This window comes from Sylvia atricapilla, chromosome 6 (genome assembly GCF_009819655.1).
Source record: "Sylvia atricapilla isolate bSylAtr1 chromosome 6, bSylAtr1.pri, whole genome shotgun sequence".
Classification (NCBI taxonomy): domain Eukaryota; kingdom Metazoa; phylum Chordata; class Aves; order Passeriformes; family Sylviidae; genus Sylvia; species Sylvia atricapilla.
The window spans coordinates 36,466,509-36,491,388 of NC_089145.1; the positions used below are offsets into that span (position 1 = coordinate 36,466,509).

Genomic DNA, 24,880 nt, shown 5'->3' on the forward strand with positions numbered 1-24,880 from the left:
CTTGGGAGCTGGGGGTACTTTCCTGAGACATTTGTATTTTTAGCAATGGAAGTGCCAGGTGGAAGAGGACATACAGTTCCTCACCCTATGTCATGAGGAACCCCATCCTGCTCAGCCACCACGCCTTATCTCACATCCCAGCTCCATCCTGCACCTGTACCCTCCTCTCCCCAGAGCTCCTCAGACACCTCCAACTCTGCTATTATGGCATCAAATCGCTTCCTGTCCCACCCTTGGACCAACATCTGCCTGTCTGTCCCTGGATTGTCCCTGCTTGGTCCCCACCACCTGCTTCACACTGACAGGCAGCAGGGGCATTGTGTGGGCTCGGGGAGCTGGTTTGGGAGGGAGCACACAGTGGTGGGGACACACTGCCAATGATGGACACACCAGGCAGCTGCGGAATCCTTCTCCATCCCCTCAGGCGATGCCAAGGACACAGGGAACACATCCAGGGCACCGACATGGATTGCATCAGCCTGGATGTCACCAAGGGTGGGCTGAGGTCTGGATGAGACTACTCCAGACTCCCCTGGCAGCAGCCCAGCCTCACCCGGCAACTCCGCACAAACATTCCGGACGTGGGGCAGGGCCCTGAGGCAGCAGCGGGTGCTCCAGGGCAGGGATCACAGCCAAGCCATGCTGGAGAGGAACCTGCCCTGCAGGGAAAGCATCTCTGCCAGGCTGAGCCACCAGATGGGATGGAGGGACTGGTTCTCACTGTCCTCCAGCCCTGCCAGCCTCCCTGTGCTCACCCAGCCCCAGGCACCGATGAGCTCAGGGGACACGAGCCAGCCAGGTCTTGTCCTGCTGCACATCCTGGCAGCGCTGTTGGAATCTGTCCAGGCAGATCTGTCCTTCCTGTGGCCCTGCTCCTGCCTGGCAGCATCTCCCTTCTGGGGATCACATCCCGTCCTTGTCTCCTCCCTGCTACAGCCACCTCTTCCACCATCCTGCAGCTGTATCCCAGACCAGAGCCTGGCCATGGAATGAGGCTTGCCAGGAGGGACTGTGGCTACCCATGAGTGATCCAGGATGGCCTGGGAATTTGGAAATTCTCAGCCAATTTGGAAAATCCACATTCCAAGACAAGGGCTTGTCTCTCACCACCCTGGTTCTGCTCCAAGAGTGAAAAACTTGGAAGAAATGCTGTGATTGCTTCCCATGTCCCACAGTTTGAGACTACTCCCCATAAACATGGAAAACACGACACTTTTAATATTCCCTCTGCCTGTAGTGAGCACTGCTGTCAGCCTGGCTTTGTGGGATTCCTTAAGGATGGGGACAGACCAGAGAATCACAGAATATCTTGAGTTGGAAGAGGCCAACAAGAAGTGCATGGAGAATTTCCTGTTGTTTTGGACAATAAATTGTTTTGCTTTCAGGACAAGCATATATAATCCTTTTTTGGGTGCGTGTGTATCTTTGTTTTACCTTCTGATAATTTAAACACCCCTTGAAAGGCTCCTGAAGCACATCCAAACGTCCACTGAAATGAAACTCCACCAGAAGAAGAGTTTGGTCTGAAGCTGCAGTTGATCCATATCAGCCAGGAAATCTTCAGCTGAGCCTGCACCCCCGAGGGAGGCAGAGCTGTGGTTGATCCGGACAAACACGGCTTTTATTGTTAAACGGTTGAAGAGGGAGCTGATAACATCAGTGGCCCTGGTGATCTCACCTCACTTGTGCAGCAGCATTGACACAGGGAGGTTGATGAGCACGCAGACCCTGCTGCCTTCCACGTGCAGGAGCATCTTGCTCCTCTTGTCCTGGACCAGGACGGATCCTGCTCCTCCAGCCTCCTGGGAATCACTCTGTCCCTCACAGCTGCCCCCCAGAACACGAGCTCTGCCTCCTCTGCCTCACTTCTTGCCCAAGGTTGTAATTTCAGGGCAAGCTGGATGGGAATTAGAGCAGCTTTGTCCAGTGGAAGGTGTCCCTGCCCATGGCAGGGTTGGACTGAATGCCCTTTAAAGGTCCCTTCCAACCCCAAACCACTCCATGGCTCTGATTCCATAAACACCCTCAGAGAGTTCCTTTCTGCCCCGCTCTGCCCCCAGAGCCAGAGTTCTTGGGAACAGCCAAGTGCCAGAGCATTTCCTCTGGTGGATGAGGAAACTTTGGGATGCACACCCCCATCAAACTGCCCTCAGTATCCCTAACATTTCTCCCCTGTCCATACATCACCTGGCACATCTCTGCCTCCATGGATTTCCCCGAGTGCCTGTTTGAGCTACACAGTGAAAAAGACATTTTGTGTTGAAAAATAAAACCCCAATAAACTCAAAACCACCGCATGTGATCCAGGTCCATGAGCTGCATCCAAAGCAAACCCACAGCTGGCAGTCCAGCAGGATTCTGGCAGTGATGGGACATAGATAACCACATCCCTTCCCAAGTCGTGCTGCCACCTGCAAGGTGGACTCAGCTCTGGGGCATCCCAACCCAGCCTGGGGCTGATGGATCCCACTGGTGATGTTGGGGATGAAGCCAGCAGAGCCGGGGATCCCCAGGCATGGCCCCTCATCCAGCAGCATCCCCACAGCGTCCCACCGGGAAGCTGTTCCTGACCAGAGCTCCGGTGGTGACGCTCCAGCCTCAATCCAGCAGCACTGGAAGAGGAAGGGGTTTGGATAGCCACAACGGAGATGTGGCACTGACCCCTAGTGACAAACTCCTGCCCCAGCCGTGCACGGGAGAAGGGTTGTGCCTGGAAAAAGACACGTGGATAAGAGTGGGGCCGTCGGAATGCTCCTCACCTTCCACAAACCCTGTGAAAGGATCCCGCTGATGAGGGGCACCCGCCCCAGGCCCCTTGCTCCCCCTACCCAAAACAGACGGAGAGGAGTCTACTGGAGATGGCGTTTATTTAAGATGTAATGACAAACCCAAATATTCCACTTCAAACTGCAAGTTGGCAAGGTTAGATGGGATAATTGGAAGAAATTCTTGGCTGTGAAGATGGGCACAGGGTGCCCAGGCACAGGGTGCCCAGAGAAGCTGTGGCTGCCCCATGATCCCTGGAAGAGTCCAAGGCCAGATTGGATGCGGTTTGGAGCAACCTGGGATAGTGGAAGGTGTTCCTGCCCCTGGAAGTGGTGGCATGAGCTTTAAGATCCATTCCAACTCAACCCATTCTGGGATTTGATGCTGATGATCAGGGAGAGGATGGGAAATGACCAATGTACAGTTTATGGAATTCAGCAGCGTAAGGAGCTTATGGAGCAGAGGAATGACGGGAACACACGAAGGCTCTGTCCACACCCTTCCCTGGGGAATAATGCCTTTGATCAGCAGGCTGCAGTTTATTCCTTTAAATACATACATTTTGGCTCAAAGCCTGTCACTCTGTCCAAAAATGGTCTCCCTCAATTAAGGGCTTCCAGGAGAGCCCAGGACTAATGACCTATTTCTGGGTATTTCAAAAGACTCACAGTCTGGTGTTGCTGCTTGCAGAATGAGAAATAGAGTTTGCAATGCTCTCAGCAGTCCCTTACCACCATTTCCCCCCCTTTCCAGTAATTTCAGAGCTCTAAGGAATAGGAAGAGGATCTGACTCTCCCAGCACATCTCAGCAGTGCTGTGGAAGGGAGATGTTCATTGGAGGGCGTGGGATGATCATGGATTCCATGGCTTGGGTTGGAAGGGACCTTAAAGATCATCTGCTTTCAAGGCCCTGCCATTTCTTGTCCCCAGGAGATCAGCAGAGGCTGGAAATCCACTTCCCCAGCTTTTACATCTCCCCACTTAAAGTTTTGGATGTGAAGCAGCTCCCTCCCACCTTGGAAAGGCCCAGCCTTGCCCTTCATCTCGCTCCCCTCTTCCACAGCACTTGGCTTTCCACAGACCTTGCTCCCTGCACCATTCCCAGCTCAGGAGGCACCAACCTCACCGCTGTCACCGAGAGCAAAGACAAATCGAGGCTGCAAATAACCCCCTGGGCTTGTGACCAAGAAAATGCCAACAGTGAGGAAAGCCATCTACTAACCTGCCCACCCTTGGGATTTGCTGGCAGGGTTTTGTCCCAGCTATTCAGGACTGTTGTGTGACCTGAGCTTTGGCCTCTGGAATAAATCTGCTTTGACCAACTCCTCCTCTTCCCCCTGAGGATGAACATGCTCACGAATTTGGGTCACAAGTCAGGTGTAAACACAACTGGGGGCTGGTTGGAGCAGCCCTGGAGTGGTGGAATGCTGGCTCCACACAGTTCCAGCACAGATGGAATTGCAGGATTTTCTGTCACACATCAGTAGAGCTTCTCCTGCAACCACGGAGGAGAAAAATGGGCTTTTTATCTTGGAATCATCCACCCCTTCCTGCTCAGGGGCAACTGAAGCAACTCTGAGATTTGGGGAATCTACAGAGCAGGGCTGATTTGTCTTTTCCAGTACAGCTTGTTGCTCAGTGAGCTCCCAACAGCAGCCAGGGAGCAGCATGTGGGATGTACAGACACGCCCCTGGCATCAGAAACCCCCAGCACTCTGCAGCAGGGAGTGTCTTTCTTTTCAACATTCCTTGACAGCTGAAACCACTTCTCTCCTTGGAGAAAAAGCTGGGAAAGTGGGAGATTTTCACACGTTTCCCCACCCCAACTCTCAGAGCTCGCTGTGCCTCTTGCCCAGCTTGTCCCTGGCTGCCAGCCTCGGGGCTGTCCCCCTCAGGCCCCTCCCAGGGGAACCAATTTCCTCCGCTGTGCTCTCCTGGGATGGCTCCTCCCGGATGGCAGTGTCTCCTCTGGCAGTGTCCCCTCCGGGGCTTTGGGGTGGGTGCTTTGCCGGGGTGTGCCCGGCGTGGGGGGACAACTCAGGCACCGATGGCTCCATCATCTGGAGGAAATCATAAGCAGGGAGTGGTGGCTTCCAGTCTTCCTCAGACAAGGTACCTGAGCAGGAAATAGAGTCCCAGTTAGTAGGTAAAGAGTTATGCCCCAGCTCCACAGATATTTCCCTTTCTGAGGAATTAGGGCTTTTTTTAACCCCCATTCCAAGGAATACAAAATTATTTTTTTTTTCTGAAAGATCATAAAACCACAGAACAATTTGGGTTGCAAGGGGCCTTAAAACTCATCTTGTTCCAGCCCCCTGCCATGGGCAGGGACACTTTCCAATATCCAAGATATCCCATCCAACCTGGTCTTGGACACTTCCAGGGATCCAGGGGCAACCACAGCTTCTCTGGGCACCCTGTGCCAGGGCCTCCCCACCCTCCCAGCCAGGAATTCCTTCCCAATATCCCATCCATCCCTGTCCTCTGGCAGAGAGAAATCATTCCCTATGTCCTGTCTCTCCATCCCTTATCCCAAGTCCCTCTCCAGCTCTCTTGAGGAAGGCAGATTCACGCTGGCTTCCTCCAAAGTCTCATCAGACTGATTAAGACAGGAGGGATGCTGTGAAAAGCTTCACAGCACAAGCCAACCCGTTATGTCCCAAAGGCCCCAGTAAAATACCAACTTCCTCAACATTTCCCACCCAAAAAGAAATGCAGGAACGTGCCTAAAGAGCAGCTACTTCTTACATTGGCAGCTGGGAGCTGGGAGGTTTTATTAGCAAGCTGTGGCTGGGAATGGGAAAACACAGCCAGATTTGGGGATTATCACAGGGAAAAGATGTCAATTCCAAACTATCCACGTTTGGCTCTGAGCATTAAACAGTCCCAAAGCAAACTTGTGAGTGTGGGCATTCTCTCCTGGCTGGACTATTTGTACTTCTCCAGCTCTAACAAGCAGAGCTGGTTTTTCCATCGTTAAATTCCAGGGCAGACAATTTATTGCACGTAGTAACTTCTCATAAACAGACTGGAGCTCACAGTGTGTGCTTGGGAACGTTATAAACCTGTGTCCACTTACTGCTGGGAATCTCCAGTCCTGCCTGGAGCTTCTCCAGCCACGACAAGATGTTCATCTCAGTGATGGACTGCTCTGATGGGAACTTGAATACCTGACCCCCAGCATGGAGGTTCACCCAGAGGAGAACGGGCAAGGAAGGCATGGTGGAAAAGTACGTCCTCAGGATCCCGTGTCCCACTGGAGTCTTCTTCCTGTTGGGAAGAGGAGATTCAGGTTTGGCAGCACAATAGGACTGAAAGCTAAAAAACCTCCAAAGCCCTTGGGTCACTTGGTGGGACTGCAGAAGCATCATCCCTGGAAGTGTTCAAAGTCCGTGGATGGGGCCTGAAGCAACCTGGAATTGTGGAAAGTTTCCCTGCCCATGAAATAATCCTCTGATTTTAAGCACTGTAAATAACCTTGATGCTTAGGGAACCTGTCAGGATCCAATGGAGAGAGAGCAGACAACAGCCTGGATGTGTGAAGAAATCCTTGAGCAAGACAAACTCTGTTGGAAGCTGAGATGTTTTCCCCCTTAATCTTCAAAGAACAGGTGGGACAAGAGTGGGACAGATCCTGCAGCCCCCCAGGGTCAGACCCTGTCTGCAGGGACAGCTGCCAGCTCCTTCCAGCCCAGCTGCTGCCACTGCCTCATGGCAACAGCAATTCCACAGGGATGGAAAGCCAAATTCCTCAAGTGACACAGAGAGAGTGAAAACAGGACATTGAGACAGAGGGACAGCAAGCCCACAAAGGTGCTGAGACATTCCAGCACTATTTTAAGGCTTCAGGTCTGGGCTACCTCTTGCCCTGGGAATGAGGACCTTTTTCTAGGATGAGGGACTTTTAACAAGGACATGAAGTGACAGGACACAGGGAATGGCTTCTCACCGCCAGAAGGCAGGGTTAGATGAGATATTGGAATGGAATTCTTGGCTGTGAGGGTGAGGAGGCCCTGGCACAGGGTGCCCAGAGAAGCTGTGGCTGCCCCCGGATCCCTGGAAATGTCCAAGGCCAGGTTGGATGGGATATCTTGGATAGAGGAAGGTGTCCCTGCCCATGGCAGGGGTTGGACTGAGATGATCTTTAAGTTCCCTTCCACCTCAAACCACTCTGGGACTGTGCCAGATCCTGTTTTGTGGCAGTGCCATTTTGCTCTGGCACAGGAAAGCTTTTAGTGTCTCAGGGAGGCAGAGCAAAGGCAGATGTGTAGGTGGGGAAGTTCCAGGGCTCTCGTTTCTGGTGTATTACTGGCAGCCCAATCCCCTTCTCTCTGCGCACATGTGCGCTTTCCCCCTCAGCTCAACTCCAGCCCACGCTGGACGGCGCTTCCCAGACTTCAAAGCACGTTATGATTAAGCGACTGAAGTTTCTCTGGGCTTGGGCACAACAAACAGAGGCCAAAAATTCAAAATGCAACTAAGAAGAGGAGGATTAAAAAAAAACCAAACCAAAACAAAAAAACAACCAACCCCAAAAACCTTTCCTACAATCTTCTATTTCTTAGGTCATGAATTAATTTTGTTGCTTGAATATTTATTAAGTTTAATTTACGGGCCTTCTGGTTGAACCTTCTTGTGAAAATTTTCTTTCCCCAGTCAATGACCAGTCATTCCCCCTAACTGCTGGTGGAAAATCACCATAAGACATTCCAGGAGGGCAAATTTCCAGTTTTTTTTCTTCCCACATGCAACAAAAATACAAATAACACCAGACCCAGGTTCAAGCTACTACAAGCACTAGAGAACATTTTCCTCTATTGAAAATGATTTCTGCAACCAATTAAATATTTACTAGTTTTACTTTGTCAGGCAATTTTTGCAGTTGCCTAGAACACTGAGTGAACCATTGCTCAATGGTTTGACCTCCCAGCTCCTGAAGATTTCAGACCAAATAATCACATTACCAGCTTGTGTTCTCAGTAATTGCAGCCTCAGGGTTTTTTTCCCCTGCAAGGCTCAGAGTGAGTTAATGCAAAGGAGAGACTTTCAAACACTCACAGGTTCAACCAGCAAGCCACAAATGTCTTCTGGGGTCTTCCTTTTGTCAGCTTCAGCATCTCCTCACTTTCCATCTGACTGATCTCACCAGCACTGAACAAGATAAGGAAGGGCTTTCCAAGCTGCAAGTACTGGGGCAGGTTTGACACGGTGATTTCTGGCTGCAGGACGTCACAAACAAGAAATTGGGGGTTATGAGGAAGAGAAAACAGGAGGAAATTCCACTTTCTGCTCTTACATGAGGGTGCAGGGGTTACAAGGCTGCCGTGTCCCTGTGGAATGTGGGAAGCTGGAAGAGGGCTGGGATTTTGGCACTACTTGGAGATGTCTTTGCCTAACCCAAGTGCACCAAGTCTGTGGGAGCAGCTGTGAGCTTGGTGATGGGGATGTGAGAAGAGCAGGCAGAGGCTCCAGAAGACACATGGAAAAAGCCCTGGGAATAGGGAATAGACCGTGTGGAAGGCCAAGCCACTGCTGCAGCAGGTGAGTGACTCTGAGGCGAGTCCCTCAACTCCAGGGTCTCCTGCTCCAAGACCACACAGCAAACAGCAGATTTCCGTTCAGACTCCCTGCTCCAAGTCATGAACTTTAAAAACAAACTCAGCACGATAAAAATAACGAGCAGACATGGCCGTTCCACAGAACTCCATGCTATAATCAAGGCTCTGCAAATGACTACAATGGAAAAAGCACATTTTGATTTTATTTTTACTCACAAAAATGTCCAGCAGTTGATATCTGATCATCTGCACCATGTCCTGCACGCTGTGTTTGGACAGAGGGATGCCTTCCACGCTCTGGCTGCCGCTCCGGGTGAGGAGGAGGGCAGGGGGGGACACTGAGTATTTTCGAGATCTGGAAAAGAGGGAGGGGCACAGAGGGGTTGGACACACCCTAAATGTGCTGCACACAGAGCTGGCATGCTCCTGGAGATGTGTCCTTGGAAATGGTCAAGGCCAGGTTGGACAGGGCTTGGAGCAGCCTGGGATAGTGGAAGGTGTCCCTGTCCATGGCAGGGGTGGAATGAATTTTAAGGTCCTTCCAACCCAAACCATTGTGGGATTTGGGGATTTTATTCCTACTTCTCCTTCATTTTTACATCTACAGTTGGGTGATGAAAACATCCACCCAGGGCTTCACTCTGCCTCCCCAGCCAAGGCAAACAGGGGTCTCAGATTCCATCCAAGGGACACAACCCACACAAACCAAGGCTGGATCCTCCAGGAGATCCAATTTTTGTCTCAGTGAAAAAGCCCCAAAATTTTGGTGAAGTCCAAGCTCTACATTGGAACAAAACACACAGGCTGCACCCATCCACTCTTGGTGGAGTAGCCAGACTATCCTTTGTTCCACCACGTCCTTCTGGTTGAGAAGGTTCAAGGTATTCAAAGAAAAGCTGAGAAAGTGGGAAAAGCAAAAATAGGAGAAGTCTGAGCAATGAAAGGGCAGAGGGGACACCAAGCCAGGACAGCAACTTTCTGGAAGTTTGAGGAACTTCAGCCCTGGAGGCTGCAGATGGCAATGGCCAGAGGAAGGGTGTGACCGGGAAAATCAGTTGCCTGTGCAGTTTTTGGGGGCATGTCTGGTTTTTCAAAGGCTCCTGGCAATTTTTCAAAGGCTGTGACACCAAAGAATCCCAGAATGGTTTGGGTTGGAAGAGACCTTAAAGCTCAGCCAGTGCCACCTCCTGCCATGGGCAGAGACACCTTCCACTGTCCCAGGTTGCTCCAAACCCTGTCCAACCTGGCCTTGGACACTTCCAGGAATGGGGCAGCTTCTCTGGAATCCTCTTCCATGGCCTCCCCATCCTCACAGGGAAGAGTTTTTTTAGGTCATCAATGACACAAGTGGAGGGAACTGCAGATAATTAATTTCCATGGTGTCCAACTCCTATGAAGGCCTTTCCCATCCTCCATCACAGCATTCATCTCTCTGGGACTAATATACCTACTGCAAACTTCACTGTGAGCTGATGTAATTACAGTAGATTAAGGCTGGCAAAATCCTAAAAAATATTTAATTCAGGGGTTTTGAACTTATTAAACTTCTATGGGTTTTAAAGAGAGTTTTGGCATGGCTCAGAGGAGTGAGGATTCTTGTTTCCTGTACCTAAAATACATCAGCTTGTTCAACAGCCTTTGATAAGCACCTGTGAGGGTGGTGAGGCACTGGAAGAGGATTCCAGAGAAGCTGCCCCATCCCTGGAAGTGTCCAAGGCCAGGCTGGATGGGGCTTGGAGCAACCTGGGATAGAGGAAGGTGCCCCTGCCCATGGCAGGGGGTGGAACTGGATGTTCTTAAACATTTCTTCTAATCTGAACCATTCTGGGTTTCTACTCTATGTTTCTATAAGGAAATATCTTCTATACTGCCAGAAAACCACCAAATTCCCCAGCTACACTCTATCCTGAAATCCCTTCTCCTCTTCCTGGTACTGAGGGGTTGTGCTGCTTACCACAGCTTTCTATTTATACAGCAGGACCATTCAATGGGTAACACGAGCCTTGCATTTTAATCAAAACCATCTGCAAACAAATACTTGGCAGGAATCTCTGACATCGATGTGGAAATAAATAACAACCTCATGCAAAACATTTATTCCTCAATGCCTTTTCCCCCTTCATTAGTGACCAGCCCAGCAGGTGCCTGCTGAGCAAACAGCTTTGCTGACAACAGACTTTGTGTATCCTGTAGCTCTTTTTTCTCTGGAAAAGGCCTACAGGATGCACAGAAGGGGAATCAGCTTTCTGTGACCTGGGAGCCACAAATATTTCCTCTCTGAGCACTGAGCTGAAGAAGGGCTTTTCATTTTCTGAAGAAGGGAAGTGAGCCTGGCTCTTGCATAAGGAATTCCTGTAAGTGCTTACTTTCTGCTTACAGTTGAGAAGCCCATCAGCTACAGTAGCTTCACCCACAAATCACAGCCAAAAGCCAAATTTGGCAGAAGGACTATCAATATAAACTGCACTAAATACTCCTGCTAAACAGGAGCAGGCTGCAGACTCCTGGAGCAGGATTCTTGCATGTGTCAGCACTGAAAGAGCACAGGCTTCTTTTACTGGTACCTTGAGAGATCACCCATTCCTCTGCTTTTTTGTCTTCTATCAGCTGGGCTGAAATCCTCAGGGAAGAAAAGTCTTAACTGATGCCTGGAGAAGTTTGGTTAATAGAGATGTATTCCCAAGGTATTTGCACTTTTATTCTCCATGCTCACCACAAAACTGCCTGTGTCTCATCAGGAATGCATCACACCTCTCTGAGGAACTAATGAAAATAATTCCCCACTGCACTGCATGCTGGTAAACCCACACCTGAAAAACAGGCCAAGGACCTCCTGGGATTTTTAACTCCGCCCTGATAGCTCATTCCTGATGGAAATGAGATGCCAGGGCAAGCTGGAGATTCCCCCTGGATCCAGCTGCACTTTTAGGCACTGAAGCACCTTTCACACTTCAACCCAAAAAACAGTGCTCTTTGCTGGAGTCCTAATGACACAGGTAAGATCCCATTAATTCCCATTTGGCTTAAAGTCAGGAATGCAGCTCCATGGCAAGCCAGCATTTATTTCCCAGCTTCCAAAGCCTTTTCCAGCACCCAGACTCAATGTTCGCTTCACTCTTAGCTCAAGTAGTCACAAGCAGCTTCTTTTCTGGCAGTTCATGGTAAATGGGGGCAACCACCAGAGCAAGGGAAGGCACTGCAGTGACTATCCATAATTTTTTTCCTCATGGAAAGAGAAAGGCAGGACTTTTTCTCCTTCACACACTGATGGTATGATTTTTCCAGCCTGTTTTTTTATTTCCAGAAAGGTTTGCTCCAGTTTATGTGAGGAACACAACCATATCCAAAGGGGCTGAAGGACTGAAAATACTCAGAGTGAAAATGAACAGCAGGAAGGTCACCATGGAGAGACTGAGAATCAGTGGCAGAGCCAAGGTGACAATTCCCTTTGGATGAATCCTGACCCATCTCCCTGCAGGAAAAAGTCACTTGTAGCTGTCACTGAGCACAGTGACACTTGCCTTTCACTAAGTGCAGATCAGCTTGAATTCCTCCCAAAGCAAAAGAGAAACCACTTACAAAGACAAGGCATCATCTTCAAAATACATCCCCATCCTTACGTCGCCACTTAGGATGTTTCCTGCCTCTTCAAAAGCTTCCCTGGCTGGAAAAAGACAAAGATACAAGAATAAACAATAAGAAGAGAGGTGTTGAGTTTTTTTCCTGGAAACCTGATCGATGCCTGCACACATAACATCCTGCCAGAGCAGACTAAACCAGGATTAGAGGCTCACAAGAAATTACTGCAGCTCAGGGCTGCAGGCCATGGCAGGAGGAGCAGGCAGAGAGCAAGGATCAGGGGAAAATTCCCATTATGAGAACAGTGTTTGCTCTTCAGCACTAAGCCTCCAGGATCTGCAGGACAGAGGCACTGCTGGAAAATGAAATGTCTTTAAGGACTTACAGTCCGTAAGCGTTCTTGGAAACGAGAGACCAATTATAAGTCTAAACAAAAATCTTATAAATCCCAGTGACCTTTGAGAAATGATGGATGACAGCTTTACTGGAGTAGGGCTAAGAGCCTGGAGATAAACCAACCTCTCCCTCAAGTGTCTCTTGGTTTATCCAGCTCCTCCTAGCAGACTGGGGCTGTTGCAGGATACAGAAAAACCAGGCTGGGCTCTCTTGATTACAGCTGAGACTGAGAGCACGGCTCCAAAACAAAGCTGACTGCAGAGCTGGTTTATTCCCTTATAAAAAACCTGCAATTTCACAGAATTCCAGAATTATTTAGGCTGGAAAGGACCTTAAGCTCATCTTGCTCTACCCCCTGCCATGGGTAAGGACACCTTCCATCAGACCAGGCTGCTCCAAGCCTTGTCCAGCCTGGCTGTGGTTTCAGGCAGTGGATCCATGGGAAAGCCAAGCTTTGTGGGAACATGCAAGGCACGGTGGGGAGCTTGTGAAATGCAGAGATCAGAGCTCCAAACAGCTGCTGCTGAAGGTGGGGTGAGAACAGAGAAGATTTCAACACCACCAGCCCTCCCTCCTCCTTTGCATTGAGCAACTGAAAGCAACAAAAACGGCTCTTCCGACCCGAGGAAAGGGAGAAATCTCACTCTTCGGAGAAGGCAGGTTTTTCCTGAGAATTAAGGGGGTATCTCACATATAGCCATGATATAAAGTGCTGTCACACAGCAGTGACTGTTTCTCAGAACGTTCACTGTCACAGCAGAGCTGGCCAGCCCAAGCTCCTGGGACCAGTGACTCAGAGCTCAATAGATGGAGCTGCCTCACAACTGGTCACTTTCTGGTTCTTTGATTCCTGTTTTGCAGCTACGCTCAAAGCTGTATTTTCCACTGTTTCCCACGTGGCCCATAAACTTTAATTTGAACTGTTTTCTTTTCTTTTTTAAATGAAAGGAGTTCCTTAAGGAGTGGCTCATTGAGGGCTCAGTCATTATCATAGAATCTCTGAATGATCTGGAGTGGGGACATTAAAAATCATCCAGTCCCACCCTGCCATGGGCAGGGACACTGTCCACTATTCCAGGCTGCTCCAAGCCCTGTCCAGCTTGGCCTTGGACACTTCAGGGATGCAGGGGCAGCCACAGCTTCTCTGGGCACCCTGTGCCAGGGCCTCCCCACCCTCCCAGGGAACAATTTCTTCCCAAAATCCCATCTCGCCATGCCCTCTGGCAGTGGGAAGCCATTCCCCATGTCCTGTCACTCCAGGCCGTTGTCCCAAGTCCTTCCCCAGCTGCTAGAGAGAAACTATTCTTGGATGTTGCTTTCCAGCTCTTCTGGTCTTTGGTTACTTGATTTTATCAGTGCTGAGAGAAAAGTTCCCATCCCAAGTACTTCCACTAAGCTTTAAATCCTCACTTGAGATATGAGCTTGTCTTGAAGTGCTGCCCTGGGTCAGCCCTGGCTGCAGGAATTCCCTCCTAAGTCAGGACAACCTCCAGCAATACCAGGCTTATTCCTTTACCTGATGAGATCCTCCCTCCCCATCATACTGTTGGAGTCCAGGACATCCCCTTGGATGGCCTGGGACCTGAGGAAAGGAGTTTGAGCCCTGGACAGGGGGGTGTGGAGACGGTCGAGGGGGCTCGGAGACCTTGACACAGAGCCCAGGGAGACACTGGGTTTGATTTTGATCCATGGGAAAAGCTCTCAACATTGCAGAAGTAATTACAAACTCCCAGGATGTCAAAATTGTAGTCTAGCACAGTAGATGATGTAGAATTTAATAGTCTTAGAATTTTTAGAATAGAGGTAAATGGGGACAAGATGGTGAAATTCGGGTGGTACCTTATGTACTTCTCCTTCCTCGTCCCCCATTTTCTGGGGCGGTGATGGCACAAAGTAGTTAGAGTAGATTGGACCAAAGTAGAATGTCACTTTTAGTATGGGCACTGGGCATTGGCACAAAATAGTAAATAACTAGTACGTAATAATCTGTATAAATGTTAGGGGACATCCCATCTGTGGGGTAGTCGCCTCGTGTCCCAGCTGCTGTCCGGACCTCGGCTGGGAGCAGAGAAAATTTTGAGATACCAAACAATAAACAACATGAGAAACCTGAAAACAAACCTTGAGGACTCTGCTTTCTTACACGGACGCGACTCGGGGCTTTTTAGAGGGCCAAGGACTTTAAACCACCTAAAGCTCGGGTGAGGAACCCTCCCGACACATACTTCCAAACTTTTCCCTATTTCTAGACCCACAGCCATACACCAGGCCATATTTCTCAAGTGACACGATCTTTGCTTTGTACCCAAAACCTCCCTAAATTCACACAGCTCCACTGCAAACAGAAAGCACTTTAAAAAAATCTTTTTAAAGATTTCCTAGGGAATTAGTCCCCCTTGAAAGCACAATTTTAATTCCCTGAGGGGCCCGATCATGCTCTACAGCACATTCCTTGAGCTGAGATCCCAGCTGCTCTGAACTGCACAAGCACAATTTCACTGATTTGGGAACAAGAAGGAAGCAATCTGCCAGATGAGGAAAGGTCTAAAATCCCTGAAGAGCTTTGGTGAGCAGGATCTGAGCCTCACCACTGAACCCTCTGGAAGAAGGCATCTTCTGACCGTGCTTTCCAGCACAGCAGCTCCTGTAGCATCTCTCATGCCTTCTTCACTTGGCTTCCACTGGTGCTGCCAAGGCCTGTGAGGCACCAGAGCTCAGGGATACTTTCAAATATTTTACTTCAGTTTTACTTCCCTGGATGCTTCCAGTTTCTGCATGAAAAGAAAATTTCTGTCCTAAAACTCCTCCAAGCTTCCAGGAAAACGCTCATTCATTGCCTTCACAACACATTCACCTCCTCCTAGGAAATTTTATTTAGGATTTTCCCATTAAGCCTCTTTTAGCTCAGACCCCTCAAAGGGCTTCTTAACATAGTCCTGACGTTGAGGGTTGGAAAATTTTCAGGGTTTTTTTCAGGACATCTCATTGCTCTGTTTCAGTTCACTAGAAAGGGCAATGACGCCACTCACTGCTGCTCGGGGTTAGAGAGGGAATTCTGCCATGAGAAAATAATTGGAAAATCCAGATAAATCTGCAGGTTGATAAGAGGAACAATGTAGCTCTCCTGACTCCAGCCTGGTTTGATGCCAGAACAGCTGGCTCCAGGTTCCTGCTCCCTCAGGCTGTTCTGCATCACAGCTCCAGCACCCCCAGGAAATGGATGGAGAAGACACCCCAAATTTCATCTCCTTGGGGCTGAGTTACTCGAGCCTGAGGATGCCATTCTGGATTGCAGATGGAATGTGCACTGAGGGAACAGGCAATCCTACAGGATCCACAAAGAGCTGTCTGGAAATCTCCAAGGCTCTTGTTTGCATGGAAGGAAATGAACAACTTCTCTGTAGATTCCCAGAATGGTTTGGGTTGGAAGGGACCCCATCCACCCCCTGCCATGGGCAGGGACACCTTCCACTATCCCAGGCTGCTCCAAGCCCTGTCCAACATGGTCTTGGACACTTCCAGGAATCCAGGGGCAGCCACAGCTTCTCTGGGCAGGACTAAAGTGTTTTTGGGATCAGTAGGATTTCCTACTGTATTTACCAGATTAGACCTCCAGAGGAAGGCAGAGAATTGGCTGTCAGCAGGCTCAGGGAACACAGCCCAAGTGTTTTGTAGTTGGTTCCAGGCATCTTGTCTTGTTCTTACCTCCTCCCTCTGGACCCTCGCACATGAGAGTAGATTGGTTTGCATTAAACCAAAGTTTAGAGGCACAAGAGAGCTTTAAAATGAAAAATAGTCCGAAAGTTTGATCTTAAGCAAGATCAGGAAGTTCTCCTATTTTTAAGGCAGCAATTCCCAGGGGAAGCCAGCAACTAAGAGTTTGTGGAGTTGGAAGATCTCAGCTCCCAATGGTGAGGCCCTGGGACAGGGTGCCAACAGAAGCTGTGGCTGCCCTGGATGTGTCCAAGGACAGGTTGAACAGGGCTTGCAGCAGCCTGGGATAGTAGGTGTCCCTGCCTGTGGCAGAGGGTGGAATGGGATGGGTTTTAAGATCCCTTCCAACCCAAACCATTCTGGGATTCTGTGATTTGCCTGATGTTCTCTCTCCAGACTGCCTTTATTCCCTCTCCCTTGGTAACACATAGCATTTCTGTGTCCACCTATTCCAAAATCCACAAGTGGATTTCATTGAGTTATTCACATTTCATTCCTTCTGATGCAGGAAACTTCTATTTTACCTTATTGCCGTTCTGTTTTTTTAAAAAATAAAGGTTTTGGATTGTGTTTTACAAGAACTGGGGCTACTGCTTCTGGAGAAGTCAGCAAGATCCAAGAGTGTTTCTCTTCCTTTTGTAAGGAAGAATATGCTGGGACATGTTGTACATGGGCTACAGGAAGAGGTTGATGGATCTGGGCTAAACCAGAGGCTAAGAGGGAATTTAATGCCAACCTTCAACTCCTTTGAAGGGACTCATAAAGAGGACAGAGCCAAACTCTTCTGGGTAAAGGAGCAGGAGATACAACAGGGACAACAGGCTTGGGAAGTTTCTACTCCCACAGTGGGTGTAGCAAACACACCTGGCAGCTGAATGTCCTCTGAGACAGGTATGGATCTGAAATCCCACACCTGGAATCACCTGCTACCCTCTCAGTGTAAAACTGAGAAAGGCAGGGCCAGGTAGACTGTGTGGGGAACTTCCAACAGCTGGAAGCATCCCTGTCCTACCAGGAATGAAGCTGGAGAGTGCTTAACCCACCAATCCCAACAAACCTTCACTGGTGGCTGTGCTAAAAACTCCCAGGAGTGAGGTGTGGTGGTGGGATGAGAGCTCAGGTGGAAACTCCCCTCTTAAATATCCTTCAGCTTCATCCATCGTGGCCAACTTCAGCGGGCAGGAAACTTGACTCCTGTGGAAAGACAGAGAAACAACTTGGCTGTTGTCTCCTCTGCTTTTGGGATGAAGAGACAACAGGGCAACCTCAATCCAACAAGGCCCCATCACAATGGGACAAATGTGACACCTCATTAGAGACAAAAATTATCATCCCAGAGAGATGCTGGAGCTGGTTACAGCGAAGAGAGAACAGCCTGAGCCAAATCCCCACTAAAAATAACAAAGAAGGAATTCCAGCAAGAAGACAGGGATGGTGACAGCAGAAAGTTGTGGCAGATGTGTCAGTGTCACCCTGTGGGGATTTGTCACTTACAGCAGGATGAAGCTGCTCAGCTCTTCTGTTCCCCACATGCCACCATATGTCACTGATTGCTGTCCCTCCTTGTAAATCCTCATGGTGGGGAATTGGGTGACATTCTCCTGGGAGCAAAGGCCAGGCCAGTCCCAGCAGTTCACCCGGGACAGCAAAACACCCGGGGTTCCTAGAGAGGAAAATGAAATACTCATGAATGATATGAAAAACTAAAAACAGTAATAAAGTGGATGGAAAATAGAGCTTTTTATTAGCTTGGTGGATATTATTGTCTATATTTGTATTAATGCTGACAGAAAGCCACCAAAATCCAGCCCCAAATACACAATCCCTCTAAGTACAGCTCACCTCCCTCTTGAAATCTCTCATTCCCAGAGACATTCACATCTGACTGGTAATGCCATGCAAAACCACAAAATCCTGAGACAACTGTCCAGGAGCTTAAAAGGCAGTAGGGAAAGGTATTGGAAACACCTTAGGGATAAGGCCAAGAGAAAGAAATAATGCAGGCACTCACTAACAGGAAAGAGGGAAGATGAAACTTGGCATGATGAAGGAGGAGGATGCAGCCAATTCTTTTGCATTTATTAAGATGTTAAGTATTGAAAAATCTCTGTTCTGCCTCAAGCATGCAGCTAAATGAACATGGACCAGTTAAAGTGGATGGAAGTGGATGCTCCCATCCACTGCCCACAGGCACAGAGTGGAATTCTTGGGGCTGTCCTGAGAGCCAAGATCAGGCTTGAGCTTGATGATCCTTGTGGATCCCTTCCAACTCAGGATTTTCTGTGATCCCACCCAAGCCACAAGCAGACACCTGTAGGACCTTAAGAAAGGGCTCTCACAAGTAAAGGAGTGGGAAAGGAAGAGCACTTGGGAACTACAGAGCAGTCAGTCCAACAGTGGGTCTGGGAAATGTCCTAAAAAGGCTTTTTAAGGGTCTCACCAATGCAAGAAACTCAAGAGATTGGTAAGAAGTGAAACAAAATGAAAAGTTGGTTCCTTGAGTGATCTCTATAAGCCAAAGGTTGTGCAGCTCCAGCATTTCCTTCTGCAAAGAATCATGGAGTCACAGAATGTTTGAGTTGGAAAGGACCTTAAAGCCCATCGCATTTCCACTCCCTTTCCATGGGCAGAGACACCTTCCACTATCCCAGGTTGTCCCAAACCCTGTCCCAACCTGGCCTTGCACACTTCCAGGGACCTTATCAGCCATTTTTTCATCTTTGGGCTGGGTGAAGCCCAGCAAAGGCTGCTGCTGTTGGTCCATGGCTAAGCCTGACCTAAATCCTGACCAGCTTCACTCCCTCCCTTTCCTTGGCTTCCAGCCTCACCTGAGCTGCCTCAGGTGGTTGACCAAGGGCAGTGTGCAGTTGTCCATGCCCATGGCAGGAATGCTCTATCTCAGAAATCTTCATTTCTTCCCTAAATTTCTTTGAACAGGACTCAAAAGCTGCATGAGAAAGATGGGATAAAACCTAGAAACAAGTACACACATGGAGGCAGATCATGGCAAAGAATCCTTCAGAAACCAGGGCTGGGGCGGATGATGAGGGTTTCTCAAGAGAAACCAGCCAAGCTTTCTTCTCTCCCTGTCCTGGGTCTGATTCTGATCACTCTTTTCATTAAAGGCCTGGTTGATGGAATAAAACACATCCAATCTGGTTTTGATCTCAAGCCAAAAAAGGCAAAGTGTAAGGACAGCAGCATTCCATGAGGAGTGATGCCTCGGGAAGTCTGACCTGGAACAGAGACTAGACAGAGCTAAGAAAACAAAGTAGGTATTTATTGAAAGGCCTTTAAGGACACAACTTGGGCAGGACAAGAGCCTGACCAGGGCTACACGCAAGATGGACCCAAAATGGTCACAAAATGGAACACTGGCCATGAGGCCTCACACTTTTATAAGTTTTGGTTCATTTGCATATTGGGGTTTAATTGTCCAATTCCAGCTCCAGGTGATGAAGTCCTATCCTTTTTGTTTTCTCTCTTCAGCCCTTGTTTGTGCGTTTGGGCTTGAACATTTGTACCAGTTGTACATTGGTCTCCAGCAAGAAAAGGATTTGTTTTGTCTCTCTACTCTGTGAAGAGAGCTGACCAACACTGAATGTGAGGCTCAGAACTGCACCCCAGGGCAGCACAGAAGTCCGAAATACATGGAAACTAAAACTTAAGGCATCAGGAGGAGCAGGATCCAAAGGTATCACCAGTGCTGTGGGAAATAGATGGACACTCAACAGCATCTGCAGCCCACGGGAAGAAAATTATGTTCTTCTATCCTGGTGAAACCTCTGCAGAAGGCAGCAAGTCAGCCTGGTAAGAACGTTTTTGGAAAGGTTTAAGCAAATGAGAATCTGGAGCAGTTTGGAACACTTCCCTCTTGAGGAAAAACCCAACCAAGTTTTGCTTGGAAATCGCCAGTGAGAGAGAAACAATAAAATCTCACAACACGTCAAGGGTGCTCTGGAGGGGGCAGTGAGATCACTGGGCAGGGTCAAGCAGCAACCCATGCCAGCATGGGGAGGGCTGACCAAATATTAAAACAAGTTCCTGAGCACAGCTGAAAGTTGCACAAACTCTTGTTGTTCAGAGGAGTCGTGGAGCCCCTAACCCCTGGGAGGGTTCCAGGCCAGGTTGGACAGGGCTTGGAGCAACGTGGGATAGTGGAAGGTGCCCCTGCCCATGGCAGGGGGTGGAATGAGATGGAGCTTTAAGGTCTCTTGCAACCCAAACCGTTCTGGGATTCCATGAGGATTTTTGTAGTTGAGAGTGAAGCCAGAGGTGACCTCAGTGTGAGTTCCTACTCCTTATCCCTGTATCCTTGGCCTCCCACAGGACCATTTTCTGCAACCTCCATTTGAGGTTCTGCACTGCAGTTCACAGGAGTTTGCTGCTGTTCTGCTTTGCATCAAACCTTTGTGCAGAAAAAGCAGGAAGCAGCACAAGTGAAGGGCCTGCAAATCCACTCAGGCAGGAATTGTCAAAACACTCCACGAGAACAGAAATGGTTTGTGTCATTTCCAGACTCTGCAAGAAGATCTCAAACTGAAAGCCTGACCTCAGATTTACTTCACACCTCTGATCCAGTATAGCTGGTTCTCATCATCTCTTACCACATCATCTTGTGTCTTGCCCAATTCCAGAATATAATTCCAGGGAAATGGGGCTTTGATGTCCTGTTCAAACCGAGTTGTGAGGCTGCCTGAAGCTCTTTCAAAGATGAATTTTAATATTTGGATATTGGCTCAGGGAATTATCTACCATGTGCTTTGAAGGAGCCCCATATGGCCTGAAAATCATCTGATACAGGATGGTCCCTCTCCTATCCCAACCTGCACTATTTCATTAAGGACTGAATGAGCAGAACTTTCACAAACTGAGTAACTCAACAAAGGACTGTCCAGCCCTGCGGTCACTGCCGAGTGGGAAGAAAGGTGAACGAAGAACACAAAATCCTGCCTTGTGGTTTTAGGTGCTACTAAATCTAGCAAAAGCAAGAATCTCTGTCCTAGAAAACCAGGACAAAGCAAACCATCAACGTCACAGGGAACAAGAAAAATCAGGAATCCCTTGAACTTATAATAATTTGAACTTAAAATTATTTGAAAGGCAGGACTGGCATGGTGCTTGAGCATGTTCAGGGAAAGGAATGGAGCTGGGGAAGGGTCTGGAGCACCAGGAGAGGCTGAGGGAGCTGGGAAAGGGGCTGGGCCTGGAGAAAAGGAGGCTCAGGGGGGACCTTGTAGCTCTGCACGACTCCCTGACAGGAGGGGACAGCCGGGGGGGGATTTGGCTCTGCTCCCAGGGAAGAGGGACAGGAGGAGAGGGAAGGGCCTCATGTTGCACCAGAAGAGGTTTAGGCTGGATATTAGGGAAAATTTCTTCACGGAAAGGGCTGTCCAGCCCTGGCACAGCTGCCCAGGACAGTAGTGGAGTCTCTATCCACAGAGGGATTTAAAATCTCTGTGGATGTGGCACTTGTGGACATGGGGCAATGGTGGCCTCGACAGTGCTGAGGGAATAGATGGACTCGATGATCTTGGAAGGCTTTTCCAACCTGAACAATTCTGTGATTGTATTAAAAACCAGCTCACTTGAAGAGCTGATCCAAAGGCTACAACATGAAAGAGAAGTTATGCACAAAGTGCTGCACTTCAAGAGGAAGAATCCAATACAGAACAGGAACAACTACCTGGAAAACATCATACAATGAACCCCAAAATCCTCACTCCAGAGTTACACCCCATGGATACAGATTGCTAAATCATGCAGTTGATCTTCCTTTGAGCTACAACCTCACCCCCTGTCTTTATAAGTTCCTGGTCAAGAAGACCCCACTAGCATAGAGGAGGGAAGCAGAACCAATTTTCCATCACAATATATTGCTCTTCTTAGATAATTGATTTCCTCTCCTCTTTGCAAAAAAGGCCAAAAACCCAACCAATAAATGCTCAGCACTATCTCACCTTCACATCCTCTGCCCTTAACCCTGCTGCTTAAAAAAATTCCCATCTTGCAAAAGCAAACCAGAGGTGCAGCAGTGAGTCCCAGTGGGACACGGCAATTCTTGTTCCAAGGGTAAAAAATGCTCAGTTCAGCAAGGAAGAGATGCTCCTCTCCGTCTCCTGTTAAACTGGATCTCTCAACAAATGGAAAACACTTGAGGGCTGGAAACTCCACTTGGTGAGGATCTGCTGAGCATCTGGTATGGGATGACTCACGGGGTCACTGCAGTCTCCAGCCTCCTCCATTCCCTGTGTTTGATCACACATGGCCTACTCTCAGGGCCATTTTGCACAAAGAATTGGCATCAGGAGCAGGACCTGGTTCTGCAATTCAAAATGTGCCTCCAGCATGGGTGATTCACTCCTCAGACAGCTGCTTGTGAACTCCCAGCCCTTGGGAAGGAAGCTCCACCCCGGAGCAGGCAGGAATACCAGCACTTCGGGGGAACTGAGAGCACCCCAAGCCATACCCCATATCCTGAGTTTTATTCTCAGTTCTGCACAGCTCAAGGTCATCTTCCTCATCCAGCCATCACTGAGAGCCCAGGGAACCACATCTTCTGAGGTTTTCCACCTCCTCTGGTAGCTGGTTCTCCCAATTCCCCGAGGCTCCTTCAGCAGCAGAGGAAAAGGATCTCCAGATTCACCAGTGCAGCTGTTCTGTGTCTGCCTCGAGGTCATGGCAGAGAGAGCAGACTGGACTCATCCCATAGGGTCACATCTGGCCTGGGAGTCTTTGGAGAGACCTCAGTGATCAGAGGAAGGGCCCTGACCCCAGGCAGTTCATGATCTCTGCTGAGAATCTGTCTGTGGCTGCTTCCCTGCCCCAAGATTGTTATCAAGTGATTCAGAACACACATGGTGAAATCCTGGCTGTGCAGAATCCACCAAGGATTGGCCACTGGCTTGGGGAGAGGCTGGGGTTTATCCACAGACTCTCCTGGGTTGCTCCTTTAGCTGGCCTGGCTGCTGGGGAAATCCAGAAGAAACCCCAAACCACCACCAACCCTAACAACAACTTCTCCTGTCCCTTCCTGTTTATTCCTGGGATTTCAGTCCAGATCAAAGGTGTCAGTGACTTTCCCTTCATGCAAACCGGGAATGCAGAGCTGTTTTCCTCCAGCCCCCAGCACTGTCTGCAGCATTCCCAGAAGAGCTTCTTGTAAGCAGCTCCCACTGCAGCTGCTTCCCAGAAAACTGTGGGGTCCTCTGCACACTCCATTCATGTCCCCACTGCTGAATCCTGCAGGACATGGTGCCAGGGGCTGCCAGCACCAGGAAAAAGGAGCCTTGATGGAGAAAAAACAAACCAGTAGAAGACACCAGCCACATCCAGAGGTGCCGGAATAACTCTTGCCCAGATCCACATGACTTCCCCACTCTGCTGCAGTAGGATGAAGCCACCTTAGTGTCCCATGCACTCAAAGGGAGAAAAAAGACACCTCTGGAAGAGATTCAGCCCATGTAAGAACCCACCTCTCCCCACAAACCAGAGTGGGATGGGGTTGAAGGGCTGAATATGGGGCTTGCACTGCACAGACCCTCCTGAAGGATCCCTCCCTCCTGCCTTTGTTCCCAGATTCTCTGATGTGTTTGCTCTAAATGCTGCTGATTGTTCATCATCACCATGTTATTTCTGGAGTCCTGTGGCCACCTGTGAGAATTCCCACATAACTGAGCCAGTCTGCAAGCCCTGGAGGCACCATCACTGGAATTGTGACATTGTCCTGCTCAGTGGATCTCGGCCTGCCCACACCTGTCTGTCCCATTTTCCTCCAAAGCCAGGGATAATCACAGCTCCTTTTTCCAGCAGAGCTGAGATGTCACCCAGCACACTGATGTGTAGGGTATCTCCTGGGCCTGGGCAGGACAGGGCCCTGAAGAGCACAAACGATATCCTGTTTCAATGTTCCAGGCCACAATTCCTGTTGTTGGCTGCTCTGTGTCACCCACTGGCCCTGGGGCTCTGCCCTGACCCTTCCCAAATTCTCCCCCATGCAGTCCCTGTGCCCACCAAACGGGATCACAGAGTAATTTGGATTGGAAGGGGAAGGGACACTTTCCACTATCCCAGGTTCTTCAAGCCCCATCCAGTCTGGCCTTGAATGTTTCCAGGATCATAAAATCATGGAATTATTTAGGTTGGGAAAGCCCTCCAAGATCATTGAGTCCAGCCATTCCCCCAGTACTGCCAAGGCCACCACTGTCCCATGTCCCCAAGTGCCACATTCACATGACTTTTAAATCCCTTCAGGGATGAGGACCCCATCACTGCCTTGGGCAGCTGTGCCAGGGCTGGACAGCTCTTCCCATGAAGAAATTTTCCCTAATATCCAGCCTAAACCTCTCCTGGTGTAACTTGAGACCATTTCCTCCTGTCCTGTGATTTTTTTCCTCCTGTCCTGTGATTTTTTTCCCTGGGAGCAGAGACTTTGCAAAGATCCAAATAAATACGAAACAAAGGAGTATTCCTAAACAACCTGGTGTGGATATGACTTTCCTTAGGAGTCTGAGGGGGAAAAATGAGTGTATTTCAGGTGAGGGAATGAGGTACCATCAATATCTTGGTTCCTACTGCCCAGAGGAGCAGGTGAGAGCCCTGAGCCCTGGGGTTCCTTACCCTTCAGGAGAGCAGCCACCTCGGAGTAAGAGCGCAGCACTGCCAGGGACACGGCTTCCCCTGAAACACAGGAGAGGGGAAACACAGCCCTGAGGGACAGCCAGGGGACAGCCAGCCCCACCTTGCTCCCTGATAATATCACATTATGAATCTCTGCATCCTGAGGTGCTTCAAGCTCTGTTAAGATTTGAAATAATAAGGAAAATTTAACTTTACATTTCAGCAGACAGCGGCCTGAGTGTCCAGGC

At 49.2% G+C, this 24,880-nt stretch overlaps 1 protein-coding gene across 1 annotated transcript in view; it reads right to left on the bottom strand.

Moving 5' to 3' along the window:
* Positions 1-2,850: 2,850 nt before the first annotated feature.
* TXNDC16 (thioredoxin domain containing 16) overlaps positions 2,851-24,880 on the bottom strand; it is a 32,396-nt gene continuing 10,366 nt past the window's right edge. The window contains exons 12-19 of the mRNA XM_066321520.1: positions 24,633-24,692; positions 17,508-17,676; positions 17,071-17,207; positions 11,904-11,988; positions 8,541-8,679; positions 7,825-7,985; positions 5,846-6,036; positions 2,851-4,882 (exon numbers count right to left, since the gene is read on the bottom strand). Of these exons, the coding sequence (XP_066177617.1) occupies positions 4,596-4,882; positions 5,846-6,036; positions 7,825-7,985; positions 8,541-8,679; positions 11,904-11,988; positions 17,071-17,207; positions 17,508-17,676; positions 24,633-24,692 (1,229 nt within the window). The 3' untranslated portion in view covers positions 2,851-4,595. The remainder of the gene's footprint in view (positions 4,883-5,845; positions 6,037-7,824; positions 7,986-8,540; positions 8,680-11,903; positions 11,989-17,070; positions 17,208-17,507; positions 17,677-24,632; positions 24,693-24,880) is intronic.